The sequence below is a fragment of the Gallinula chloropus genome (assembly GCF_964237585.1).
Source record: "Gallinula chloropus genome assembly, chromosome: 30".
Taxonomy (NCBI): domain Eukaryota; kingdom Metazoa; phylum Chordata; class Aves; order Gruiformes; family Rallidae; genus Gallinula; species Gallinula chloropus.
The window spans coordinates 1062889-1076531 of NC_140115.1; the positions used below are offsets into that span (position 1 = coordinate 1062889).

The 13643-nt window shown below is 58.2% G+C and overlaps 1 protein-coding gene across 1 annotated transcript; it reads right to left on the minus strand.

The window, feature by feature from the left end:
- Positions 1 to 2445: 2445 nt before the first annotated feature.
- LOC311202434 (scavenger receptor cysteine-rich type 1 protein M130-like) lies at positions 2446 to 10681 on the minus strand (the record flags this gene model as incomplete). Its single annotated transcript, XM_084277021.1, has 12 exons — positions 2446 to 2462; positions 3136 to 3219; positions 3650 to 3745; positions 5943 to 6253; positions 6342 to 6432; positions 6872 to 7186; positions 7514 to 7828; positions 7912 to 8232; positions 8895 to 9200; positions 9426 to 9482; positions 9600 to 9734; positions 10570 to 10681. 12 exons carry the CDS (start codon positions 10679 to 10681, stop codon positions 2446 to 2448), a joined length of 2160 nt encoding a protein of 719 aa, XP_084133147.1.
- Between the last annotated feature and the right edge of the window lie 2962 nt (positions 10682 to 13643).

Here is a 13643-nt window from a genome sequence, read left to right on the forward strand (position 1 = left end):
GACTCAATGTTCGCAGCTAAGCTTTGCTTAGCCATGTCAGGGCCTGGTGTGTCAACATCTGCAGTAACTGTAGACACATATAGTGGGCTGATCATAGCTACGCAACACCTTAAGGCTGACTCGAAAGCGACCATTCAGCACTGGCTAACAGCCATGGCATGGCTTGGCATCCCTAATCAGATTAAAACAGACAGTGGCTCAAACTTTGTCTCCAAATCAGTCAAGGCATTCGCTCAGAAATGGGGCACTACCTTAACGTACAGCATCACGTATAATAGCACAGGGGAAGCCATAGTCGAGCGAGCGAACCAAACAGTAAAATCTAAATTAGAAGTGTTAGCAAAGGCAGAGGGTTTCACCAATGCCATTCCTACAGGAGACCAAGCACGCCTGTTGGCAACTGCTCTGTTAGCACTGAATCTGTTCCCCAGAGGAGAGGAGGTATACAGTCCTACACAAAAACATTGGGCCACTCGGGCACTTGAAGAAGGCCCACCGGTTGTAGTCAGGAATGATCTGGGAGAATGGGAACAGGGGTGGAGGTTGGTCCTTACGGGACGAGGGTATGCTGCTGTTAAAAAAGACGGCAGAATTAAATGGTGTCCACTTAAGTCCATTCAGCCAGACCTCCGGAATAAAACTAATGGAAACTGTGAGTTTTTATCCACAGGATCAGATCATCGGGCGCCCCCGTGACCGATACACCCAGGTCGCTGGGGAGGACGACAAGTCAGCAAGCATCCTGTCTGCATCCGAGACTCCCAAACCGGCAGAATCCAAACAACAGCAAAACAGCCCCCGTGGCAAAGGGCCACAATGTCTCTGTGTGATTTTACTTTTAGGGTTTGTCGTGCCGTCTACGGGTTTGTACGAACATCGACCGCGGGAATGGGTGTTCGGGAGATGGCAGGATCAGAAAATACTCCAAAAAATCATCGTAAATGTCTTTGTTAAATGCTACTTTCTGATTACTAGATCAATCCAACCAAAATCTTACTCGCACTGTAAGTAGTTTTAGTAGGCATAGGGAGGGGGGAAATGTCGGTAGATAGGGCTTTGCGGTCGGAAGATGTCGCGCTGTACGGAAAGGTAGGACCCCTCCCCTCCACAGGTAACCAATAGCAAGTAGCCGGTAAGGTGAGAGGATGGGAGTGGCATCACAGCCCTGGGGTATAAAGCCCCGTGCCTCTGGCTAATAAACGCCATTTGCCGTCCAGCACATTGGTGTCTGTGAGCTGATGGACCGTGCTGCCAGAGTGTGGCGCCGTTGCCGTTCCTGAACCAGGTTGCCGCGCCTAACAAAGACAACATGGAGTGACCAGAGGTGAAGCTGGATGAGTCGTGGCCAGGATTCCGGGAAGAATTTGGGTGAAATTCCAATGGTTTTGGAGTTTGTGCTTGAACGAGGCCTGGATCTTTGTGCCAGGATGCCAGGGAGATGCCAGGAGGTGGGGACATGGCAATGGGGAGGTGACCACCATCAGCACCACCACCACCATCTCTGGCACAGTAGTCGGTGGCCGTGTCATCATCATTGCCTGATGATGCGTATCGGGCGTCCCAACCATCTCCAGCCCCTTCCCAGGGAATCCTTATGCCCTGGGATCTTTGATGGTTGGATCAAGAGTTGTCCCAGTTGACCCATCCCTTGGCCATTGGCCTCTGGCTTTGACTGTTTCCCTCCAACATCAACCCCTTTCACCCCAACACTCAACAATCACCCCAACCCTCAGCTGGTCACCCCAACCCTTTACTCCCTCAGTGTCAGGGAATTCTCTCTTTCCCTCCCCCTCCAGAGGATCATTTGGGTTTCTTGACAGTGTTACTCTGTGTGGGACTCCACATCAGTGCCTTTGGTAGCAGAGAGGCAGCAGGAGCCCCAGTGAGAAGAGAAATTGGGTTCCCCATTCTGATTCCCCATGTCCAGGCAGCCCTGCAGCAGCCCTACTGCTGCCATCAGCTGAGCACATCAGCAGAGGGGGTGCTGCTCTGTGAGGGTGGGTTTAGAAAGGGCACAAATGCCAGACTGGGACAGGGGTAAGGGAGGAGGGGGGAACATGAGGAAAGATCCCAGACACACCAAGGTCAGTGAGGAAGGAGGGGGAGGAGGAGTTCCCTCCCACAGAGTTAAGAAGGAGAAAAATACCCCTTCCTACCCCAAAGGCTTTTAATAGGAACAAGTGGGGAGGCACAGAGTGACCACAGGAGAATAAACAGAGAGCAAACCACGGGCTGTTTCTGCTGCCCCTGGGAGAAGGGAGATGGGTCCCTGGTGCTCAGGGCTCTCCCAGCTGCACAGACCTCTCCTCCCTCCTGGCTGCACCCAGCTGCATGGCCGGGATGGGCTGTGCTGGCCCAGGGCTCAGGGGCTGCTGTGCACTGAGCTCTGGTGTCACAGCCTTGGTGTCCTCAGGGGGATGTGCCAGAGACACCTCTTCAGCATCGTCATAGCCTGTGCTGTCCTGGGGAGGAGACCAGGCATCTGCCTCAGCTCCAGGGGCCTCAGCACATCTCTGGGGGTGCAGGTGTGTCCCTGCAAGCAGCAAGACAGTGCACTGAGTGATCGTCCCACGAGGTGCCCATCCTGACCTGTACATCACCTTCCTCCCTTCTCCTCACCAGTGGAGAAATATTTACCTCCCCCTCCCACCAAGGGTCCTCCCCAAGGAAAACTCCCAGGGCAGGTTGGTCTATTGCCAGACTGTGGGCTCTCAATATGGCAGCAATTCATCTGGCACCCCAGGAACCCACAGCACTGTCTGTCCCTCTCACCTCCACGTGCATCCCTGGGACCAGCTCCATCCTCTGGTGCCCTGGGCATTTCCCAGTCTCCTTGCCCAGACACTGGATCCTCCCCAGGCTCAGAAACCTCCCTGGCATCGTCATAGCCATCTGCTGGGTCATCTCTGGGCAGGACAGGCACGTCTGAAAGGGGAGGAGAGATGCTGACAGTGAGGAGACACATCGTGCAGAGCAGAGGAAGGGAGGAAGGGCAGGGACATGGGCCTCAGACACTGGATTTGGCAGCACCAGAGGATTCCCCTGCCCATTTCCTCCCCTGCTGCTCACGGTGACACTGGTGTCCATCACAAGTGTGCAGGGAGGAGAGATCCACCCCTTCCTGCCTCCCATTACCTGGTGCTGATCCTGGACCATCCTCCTCCTCAATGTCCTCATAGTGGGTCTGCACCTTGTTCAGGGACCCCTCTGAATAGGAGCCTGGAGAGAGTGATGGAAGTTTTATGGGGTGAGTTCTGCTGACCCAGCTTGTGCTCAGTGCTGCTGGGGACAGGGGACCCACCGAGCCAGGGCTGCACTGGATGAGGGGTCAGGAGTTTCCTTGCTCTCCTGGGAAAACCCCAACTCACACGGGCTCCCAGAGCTGCCTTGGGACAGCCCCCTCCCTCACCCCTCAGCTGACAATGGGATGTAGGGACATGCAGTGAGGGGCTGTCCACTGGCTGGGACAGGATGAGCTGGTGAGGATGAAGCTCTTCTCCAGCTCCAAGACCTGGCTGCTCTCCCCACAGAACCCACAGCCCCAGTGCTGCAGGGACCTTGGGCCAGGGGACTGCAGGGGGTCAGTCTTAGGTGGGGGCCAGGGGAAAGAGCCTTAGAGATATGGCCCCCATGAGGGACCCACACCCACCTGAGAAGCTGAACCTTGGCTGCTTCTCCAGTGCTGGGCTGTACCCGATCTCCTCATACAGGGCCTCAGGGAAGGGCTCCCAGGCTCGCTCAGAGGCTACAGACAAGAGGCAGGGCTGGCTCAGGGATGGGCAGAGTAGGGATGGATCCTGATCTGCTCCCCCAGCCCTGTTCCCCTGGCTCAGCTCAGGGCTGTCCCCACAGCACAGCCCCACTGTGCTGTCCTCTCACTCCTGCCACTTCCTCAGGAAGTGCAATGTCCCCTTGGAGATGGTCAGGGGCAACGATACCCTCACACTGTCCCTCAGAGACAGCCCTTGTGCCCCTCTGGACCCTGGATCCTGTTCCTGGTGCTGAGCTTGGAGCAGCTCCTGCCTTTCCTCTCCCCTGGAGCTGTCCACTCTCTGCCCAGTGGATCCATTACACAGCCCCTGCCCTGCTGGGGGGAGGTAAGGGTTGGATGGAGGAACAGACAGGGGTCCTGATGCTGAAAGGTTGGGAGGTGCTGCCCAATGATTCTCCCAGCATCTTGCACCCCCAGAGACCCCTGCCCATCTCCCCAGAGCAGTGCTAGTGGCACATCCTCATCTATCCCCCCTTTATCCCATCTCTCCAGCCCAGAGCCCCCTCCCCATCTCCCCAGAGCACTCCCAGTGTCACATCCTCATCTATCCCCCTTTATCCCATCTCCCCAGCCCAGAGCCCCCTCCCCATCTCCCCAGAGCACTCCCAGTGTCACATCCTCATCTATCCCCCTTTATCCCATCTCCCCAGCCCAGAGCCCCCTCCCCATCTCCCCAGAGCACTCCCAGTGTCACATCCTCATCTATCCCCCCTTTATCCCATCTCCCCAGCCCAGCTGTGCCATTTCTCTCCTGGCCCCATCCCTGACTCCCTCCATGTCTGGACTCTCTCTCCCCCTTCCAGCTGGTTGCCTGTGGTCAGGCAGTCAATGGGGTGACACATGGGACTGTGGGCAGCACACACTCCTGTCCCCCCCCAGCTCTGCCTGTACCACTCACTGACACCCCACAGCCCCCCTGGCCTTGCCAACACCCATCTTCACCTGGGACCATGGAGAACAAACCCACCTCTGCGCCCAGCCCTGGCGCTCCACGCTTGCCCAGCCAGGAGGGCCAGGAGCAAGCAGAGAAGGGCTCCCAGGATGATGCAGATGATGACAAGCAAGGACTCTCTCCTGCTGCTGGTCAGACGGTCCCGGGTGGCATCTGCACGGGCAGGAAGCCAGAAATAGCAGCCCCAGGGCTGGGAGAGGTGGGGGCCTGTGACACCACAGTCCTGAGCCCGTGACACTGGGGTAAGGGACCCCAGGGGGAGTGATGGGGAAGGTCCCACCCTTCTGGGGGCTGACATCCCACCTTGGTAAGTCCCACCCTGGCAAGGAGCCCCTTCCCCCTGGCTGTGGGTCACAGCCTGGCCCTGGGAAGAGCCGGCGCTGACACACAGGGCAGGTTACCTGCTCGGGGGGTTGGTGCTGCGGTCCTGGGTGCAGCTGCAGAGGAGGAGAAGGAGAGCTGTGGGTTAACTGGGATACTGTGGGTAATGGGAATACTGAGGGGCTGGTTACTGGGGACACTGGTGGGGTGGTTTCTGGCAATACTGGTGGGGCTGCCATGGGGCTCTCCCAACCAGTATGCACCCACCCCCAAACCAGTACGAACCCCCCAAAAACCCATTATATACCCCCTGAAACTAGTATGAAACCTCCAAACCAGTACAGAACTACTCAAACCCAGTATAGATGCCCTAAAACCAGTAAAACCCCCAAAACATGTATGAAACCCAAGAAACCAGTATAGAACTCCCCAGACCAGTATAAAACCTCACAAACCAGTATGAATTTCCTTAAACCAGTATGGACCACCAAAACCAGTATAGAATCTCCCAAACTAGTATAGAACAACAAACCAGTAAAGAACCCCCTCAAACCAGTATGAACACCCAATAAAACCAGTACAGAATCCCCTCAAACCAGTATAGACACCCCTGAAATCCAGAATGTACCCCCCAGGCCAGTATGAACACCCCAAAACCAGTATAGCACCCCTCAAACCAGTATAGAACCCTGAAAAACAGCTGCAGAGGAGGAGGAGGAGAGCTGTGCTGAGAGGCTGGGTGTGCAGGTCCCAGGGAGCCTCCTCTCTGACATCCCTGGCACATCCCACCCACACTGGCCCTCCTGTGGGGCTGCTCCTTCAGGGGTGGCCAGGCAGGAGCCCAGGGCCCTGCTCGGGGCCACGGGCAGGACAGTGCAGCCCCCGGGAGATGCTCACCCGAGCAGTTGACGGCAGCGTCCTCCTTATGCCGGCAGGCGCCGCTGTCCCCGGGCCGGGCCCAGCAGTGCTGCAGAGACGGCTCTGTGCCCCGGCACTCCACCTGCTCCAGCCAGATGGGGCCCGTCCCCTTCCCAAACGCCGCCTCGCCCAGGGCAGACACTGCGGGGCCACAGCCCAGCTGCCGGCACGCCACCGCCGCGTCCAGCATGTCCCAGGAGTCGTCGCACACCGTCCCCCAGGAGCCGCGGTGCCAGACCTCCACTCTGCCCGAGCACCCGCTCTCGCCTCCCACCACACGGATCTTCTCCCTGTCTGGAGAAGGCAGAGACCTCTCAGGGCTCCAGGGCAGCAGGCAGAGTCCTGCCAGGGGAGAGAGGCCTGCAGAGGAGCAGCTACCTGTGCAGCTCCTGGAGTTTGGGCACAGGGGATCCAGGGCCGGGGTCGTTCTTGTCTCTCTGTCTGTAGAAGGAAATGCCGTGGTGAGGGGCTGCAGCAGGGGGGTCGTGTGGCAGAGAGCGGGGCTGAGTTCTGCCTGTGCATCCCTAAGTCACCTTGCTCAAGGGAGCAGCTGAACCCCGGTCACTCAGGGGACACACCCGGCAGTGTGTGGTACCCTGACTGCCCAGCCCCCAAGGGAGCCTGGTTCACAGAGGGCAGGATGGGGGACACTGTTTGGAGCCCTGATGGGTCTCTGTTGAGACCTCTCCTGCAGACACCTCTGCCTCCCCCAGGCTCTGCTGGCAGCCTGGCTGCCCACTGCTGCAGAATGTGTGGGGTCTGAGAGCTGAAGGCTCCTTTGTGCCACCACCAGCAGCAGAAGGCTCTGGCATGGAAAGGAAAAGCCCCTGTGGGCTCTGTCTGTGTCTGACAGTGCCCAGAAGGGAGCAGAATCTGGGGATGCTGGTGCCCGGGTGGCTCAGAGTTACCCTGGCAGGTGATGTGGGTCTCGTCGCGCAGGTCAGTGCAGGACTGTGGGTGCCAGGGAGCGGAGGGACACTGCCAGAAGGAGCTGTGACTCTTCCCACACTCCACACGATCCAGCCAGGCACGGCCAGGCAGCGTTCCAGAAGTGAGGAATGGATCCAAGGATACTGCATCCCCACAGCCCAGCTCCTTGCACGCCAGAGACACCGTTTGGAGAGTCATTGAGTTGGAGCAAACGCTGCCCCAGGTGCCGTTATAGAAAACCTGCAGGCGCCCGGAGCAACTGTCGTTCTTCTCCAGCCTCAGGGCCACAAACTCTGTGAGGAGAGACACCAAAGGGAACAGGATGGTGCAAGGAAGTAGGATCAGGGGTGCCCCTGAAGCCCCCAGACAAGGAAAATGCATGGCCAGACAGTCGCCCTGGCTGCCCTAAACAGACAGACAACCCTCTCCTCCCCTCTAACCCTCGGGGAAAACTCCCCAGAGACGCCATGTGGGACAGAGAGGACCTGTGTGTGGGTGTCCCCAGCATGGGCTTGGGCAGGGGCTCAGCAGCAGCCAGGGACAGACTCGGCCATTGCCGGCTCTCCCCTTGTCCCGAGCTCCCCTGTCCCTGGGCTCCCAGCACAGCTCCCAGCACAGACCTGAGCAGACGACTCCGGCGTCCTCTTTGTGCCCACAGTCGGGCTGCCCCCAGGGCCGTGCCGGGCAGTCCCAGAGAGCAGCTTCGGCCCCCGAGCAGCTCACGTTGCCCAGCCAGACCTGCCCGGCGCCTTCCCCGAAGGCAGCAGAGCCAACGGCCTCCACCGCCCCTCCGCAGCCCAGCTGCTGGCAGACGACGGCGGCGTCGGGCAGGTCCCAGCCGTCATCGCAGACGCTCCCCCAGCTGCCCCGGTAGTAGATCTCCACTCTGCCTGCACAGCGCCCGGGCCCGTTCACCAGCCGCACCTGACGGCTCCCTGCAGCAGGAAGAAGCCCAGCTGCTGTCAGGGGATGGTGCCCACCCAGCCCACAGCCCGGGGGTCCCTGCAGTGCCACTCACCCCGGCAAACAACCCCCACGTCCTCGGCAATCCCAGCTGCCAACGCGCTCTCGGGCAGGGAGGTGTTGCAGAGGGTCAGGTTGGGCTCATGCCCTGCGCACCGCACCCCTCGCAGCCCCACAGGACCCGTCCCTCTCTCAGGCTTTGGGGGGTTGTAGGCTCTCTCTGCCTCTCCACACCGCAGCTGCCGGCACACCACGCTGGCCTCCTGCACGTCCCACTGGTCATCCAGGACTCGGCCCCAGGTCCCGCGCTGGAAGATCTCCACTCGCCCGTCACACCGGCTGCCTCCACCCACCAGCCGCAGGGCCCCAGAGCTGTCTGAGCCTGGGGAGAGCAGCCATGGCCCAGCCTCAGCAGCACCAGAGAGCCCAGAGACCTGTAGTGTCTCTCCAGGCTCTAGAAACCTGATGGAGCCCTTGAGATCCATTGCCTGCCCCAGCACTCTGCATTGAGCTTCAGGAGCAGCTTTTCTCATGGTTGGTTTCCAGGGACTGAGCCCTGCTGGGCAAGGCACTCTCTTTGCTCTTGGTGGGGCACAGACACCCAACATGTCCCTGCTGAGGCAGATGGGGCAGCTCCTGCAGGAGGGAGCAGCAGATGGTGGGATGGCCTGGGGATGGGCAGCGCCAGGAGAAGCCTTGCTCATCCTCAGCCCTGGCACTGCTGATACATGGGAAAACCCACACATCTCTGCCCCTCTGCACCCCTGGGGATCAGGGACTGGGAGCTGGTTTGACCCCAAACTGCTGGTGGCTCAAGGTGCCCCAGGAGGGCAGAGATGTCTGACCCTGTTCAGTGTCAGCTCTCCCACCTCAGAGCGTTCAGTGGGAGCAGATCAAACTCTCCAGATCACTCCAGGGGAAGGGAGGTTTCTCCAGGGAGAAGCTCACCCTGTGGCTGCCTTGGGATCCCTTGCTTTGGGTGGCCATGTCACACCCCAGGGGACAATGGGGGTGAGAGGCTGTTTTCCCAGCACTCACCTGAGCAAATGACAGCAGCGTCCCTGTCGTGGGAGCATGGGGAGGCTCCCAGGGCAGTCACTGGGCACTGTCCCAGCTGGGCTTCTGTCCCATCACAGTGGAATGACTCTCTCCAGGTGGGGCCGGTGCCTCTCCCAAAACGCCCTCCTCCAGGAAGGGACTCAGCAAACCCGCAGCCGAGGTGGCGACAGAGAACGTGGGCATCCAAGAGGTCCCAGTGGGAGTCACAGAGGGTGCCCCAGGTCCCCAGCACCTGGACCTCCACCCGCCCATCACAAGCCGTGCTGCCATTCACCAGCCTGAAACCTGGGGAAAGAGGAAGAGGAGAAAAGGGGCATTGGTGCTCTTCACATGTGGCAGCTGTAGGACTGTCCAGATGGACAGCCTTCCCTTCTCCTCCTTCTGCAATCTCTTAGGGCTGCAGAAAACATCACCCCTCCTGCCTTCAAACCCAGTTGTGTGTCCTGTCCCCATCCTGCTCCCTCCCACCAGCTCATCCTCAGCATTCAACACCCCACCCTGAGTCCTTACTTGTGCAGATGACACTGGCATCGTTGGCGTGGGTGCAGGGTGGGTCCCTGGGGGACCCTGTGGGGCAGAAGGCCAGAGAGGATTCATTCCCCAAACACTGCAGCTCTCTGTCCCAGATGGAACCAACACCTTCTCCAAAATGAGCTGCCCCAGGGATGGACAGGGCTACCCCACACTGCAGCTCTTCACAGACCACGTCAGCGGCTTTGGGACCAAAGTCTGAGTCACAGACAGTTTTCCACTGTTTCTTATCATGGATCTCCACTCGTCCTGAGCAGGGGCTGTCCCCTCCAACCAGCCGCACAAACCCTGGAGCAAGTAAAGACCCCTGTGAGTCCCCAGAGCCCTCTGGCAACGTCCTGAGCATGTCTCACCCCATCTCTCATCTGGCTACAGGCAAAGAGTCTCACAATAATCCCAGCAGCTCCCAGTGGGTGCTGATGGCACAAACACACCAGAGCCCCTCCCTGCTCTCCAGAAATCAGCACAGCACGGGGGTCTGGTTGTTCTCCCACAGCCACAGCCACAGGCACTGCTCAGATAAACTGCTGCTCTTCTGGAGACCTTGGGCTGCTGGGCATCAGCCCCAGGCCCTGAAGCACCCAGAGCTCTCTGGCCCGAGGTGATGGGCCCAGGTGCTATTGGATGCTGCAGCCTTCTCTGCCTACCTCTCATGGAGTGACCCTGTAAGAGGCAGGAGGTAGCCAAGGGCCACCCTGCTCTTCGTCCTAATCCCTTTGCTCCTCCCCTCTGAGTAGCTCCTCTGCTTTGGGCCACTCCTATCTACCAGGGAACACAACTCAAAAGGCGCTGGCCACCTTTGTTCCTTCCCTGGAGCTCTGCGTGTCATGTGAGCTGCAACAAGGTCCTCATGGCTTCCAGACAGGTTTTCCTGAACACATCTATCTCCCTACACCAGGCAGCCGTGGAGCATGGGCTGAGCCACATGAGGGGTCAGGCAGTGGCAGGTTCCCACTGGGCTTTCCTCAGAGACCAGGGAAACCATCAATGACAGTCTCAACTCAGCAGTGACCAGCCACACCAGGCCCTTTTCCAGTTGGAAAAGGTTCCTTGCTGCCCTGAGGGTACACTCAGCTCCCTTCCCCATTGTGGCCACATAGGTGGCGACCAGCTGGCCCCTTACCTGAACATGTCACTCCAGCATCCAAGCTGTGAACACAGTACTCTTCGCCTGAGCGATCGTTTGTGCAGTCAGACAGGGCAGACTCGGTGCCATCACACTCAACACCAGACATCCAAATGGGGCCAGATCCTTGCCCAAAGAGTGCATAGTAATAAGCTTCAACAGCATCCCCACAACGCAGCTGATTGCAAACCACTGCAGCATCAGTCTTGTCCCATAAGAGACCACACACTGTCCCCCACTCTCCCTGTTGTTTCACCTCCACTCTTCCAGCACAGCGTCCACCAGCATTTTCCAGCCTCACCTCAGCAGCCCCTGCGAGCACAAACATGGGAACCTTCAGGAGAGCACTGAACACTAGACCACAGGTCTGGAGGTTCCTCCTTCCCAGGAACCAGTGTGCATGATGTACCCTTCCATGCTGTCCTCAGGGCAGTGTCAGGCTCACATTTGTCCCCAAGGCTTTCACCATGCTGGAGGTGCTCAGCTCTAACCCCACTGGGTTATTTACAACCCCACAACCAGCAGCACCTCCTCCAAAAGCAGCCACCATACACTGTGCCCAGCACCCATACACTGTGCCCAGATCTTCACAGGGCACAATCTCCCCATAAGCCCAGACCCCCCTGCAACAGCCCTGTGCCCCCAGACCCACAGGGAAAGGCACAAGTTCAGTTGACTTGAGCACTGTCTGCCCCTCATCTCAGTGGCACCTCCAAAGACACCCCATTCTCAGAGATCCCTCGATGTTCCCACTAGTGCCCGCTGACCCTCTCTGTGGGACCAGGATGCTGCACTTACCCCTGCACAGATGAACCCAGAGCAGCAGCCACAGCACCCGAGGGGACAGGAGTCCCTCCATCCCCAGCCTCAGCCTCCTGTCCTGCTCGAACAGTCCTGCAGCACCACACTCCCTGTCACAGCTCCTGGGGACCCCCAGAGACAACAGTGATGAAAGGGTAATATATCTCTTAGATGCAGACCCAGCTGCATGAGGAGCCAATCAAAGCAGCAGCCCCTTTTTAGTCATTATCGGGAGGTATCTCCCCTCTGACACAGCCCAGCCCTCCAATGAACTCCTCCAGCTCCGTTCATGACCATATATGAGGGACACAGAGGTCCCGCTGCGCATGTCACGGTCACTGTGGCAGGGAATGGTCATGGGACAAGCTGGGTGTGGAGGAGAAATGGGTCTGTCCCCCCTTGGTCCCTGCTGGGGGCACTGGGAGCAACGAGCATCTCCTCTGCTGGGCTCATCCAAGAACCCAAGGCCAAGAGCGTCCAGGCACCGCCAAGCCGTGGGAGCCACGGAGCTGGGACTGCTGCGGGTCTGTGTCAGGCTGGAAAGGAAACAGCCCCTGCTCCTGCTCCAGCCCCACTGTGCTGGGAGCAGCAGCTGGGAAAAGCCCTTGGCCAGGGGCAGAGCTCCAGCCCAGGAGTGCTGGCTGGCCCCTTCCTCCCCGCAGAGCCCCACGGCGGGTCCCTCGCAGGAGGAGCCCGGGCTGGGCCATGTCCCTGCCCTGGCAGCAGACACGCAGCCCAGGGGCTCAGCCGTGTCCCTGGCTCTCAGCGTGTCACCCAGGGGCCGTTATTCCCCCCGGGCAGAGCGGGAGCTGGAGCCTGCAGGTGCACAAACCACAGCCCACGTGGCCTCGCAGCGCTCGCCCTGCTCCCCCCGGGCAGCAGCCTGTGGTTTCCTGCTGGCACCGTGCCCAGGCACATCCCTGCAGTGCCCTGAGACAGCCCCAGCCCCACTGCTCCAGCCAGGGCTGCAGCTCCTGAGCCCTGGGATGCCCCTCTGATGCACAGGGCTGCTCTGCACCCAGCCCATGGCCACGGGCTGCCCTCGGCCATGTGACCTCACACCCTCCTGCTGCCACCGCTCTCTGCTCCTCAGTTCAAGGGATGGTGACCTCACTCACGAGTCACTGTGTCCCACGGGGGTGGGTGCTGTGTGCAGGCTTCTGGTGATGATGGTTCTTCCTAAAAGCCATATTTGGGTGAGGCCCAACTCTGCTTTTGATGACATCAGAAGGGCCCCCACAAGCCATGTGCCTTCTCTTGGCATCGCAGCTACTGCAGCACCAATGAAATCACAAAGTCACACACAAGCAATGTGCACACTCCTGGCCTATCCACCCCTCAGGCAAAGGTGACGTCACAGCATCTACCACTGACATGTCCCCCTTGATTCAATGAAATACAATAATGCTGAGTCAATTGATATAGATTTAGCTTAAGAGACAAATAATATAACTTTAATATAAGAAGAATTTGCATGTTTTAAGAATAGAAAGAATTTGCGTGTTTTGAGAGTAGATTTGTTTTGGATTTCAGTAGGATATGGCTGTACCTGTGATTGAGAAACTATGGAGAAAACTGCAAAGAGCACATGCTGAGAGAGAAGACATCCAGCCTTCATCCCTGAAGACCACCAGAAGACCCTCTGAGTGTCACTGAGCATGCTCTGTCTGGGAGGAGTTAATGTAAATGGCTTCCTGGAAGTAATTTGCATCCCCCTGCCTTGCCTTAGGAATGTACTGACTGTGTATATGGATACAAGTGCCATAGCAGCTGAAATAGATTTAACTGCTTTCCACATGCTGATCCTTCTTTTATAACAAATTAGAGCCAGTCCTAAGCAAAGTGCAGGAGAGAGAGCAGAGGGGATCTGTCAGCACCGCTCAGGTACGACCTCCAGAGCTCTGTGTGGCTCCCAGCTGTGGTCAGGGTGTCCTACGTGATCCCTGAGGGGCAGGATGGACCGAGACGAACTCTGTTTCCAGCAATGTTCTTGCTCGTGGGAATGAACCAGAACCTCAATCACAGTGGATCCCCCACACAAACAATAAATTTGGGAGATTCTCCCTGGCCCTCCTTTTGTTATTAAGACATTAACATTATTGATAATATTTTTAATATATTATAATAAAATTATTAAAACATTAATGAAAAGGAGAATCTCCCACCTTTAGTGGTTGGGGGGGACCCATTGTGATTGAGGATGTAGGAAGGTCTGAGGTACTTAATGGCTTTCTGGCCTGTCTTTAATAATCAGAGCAGTTTCTCTCCTG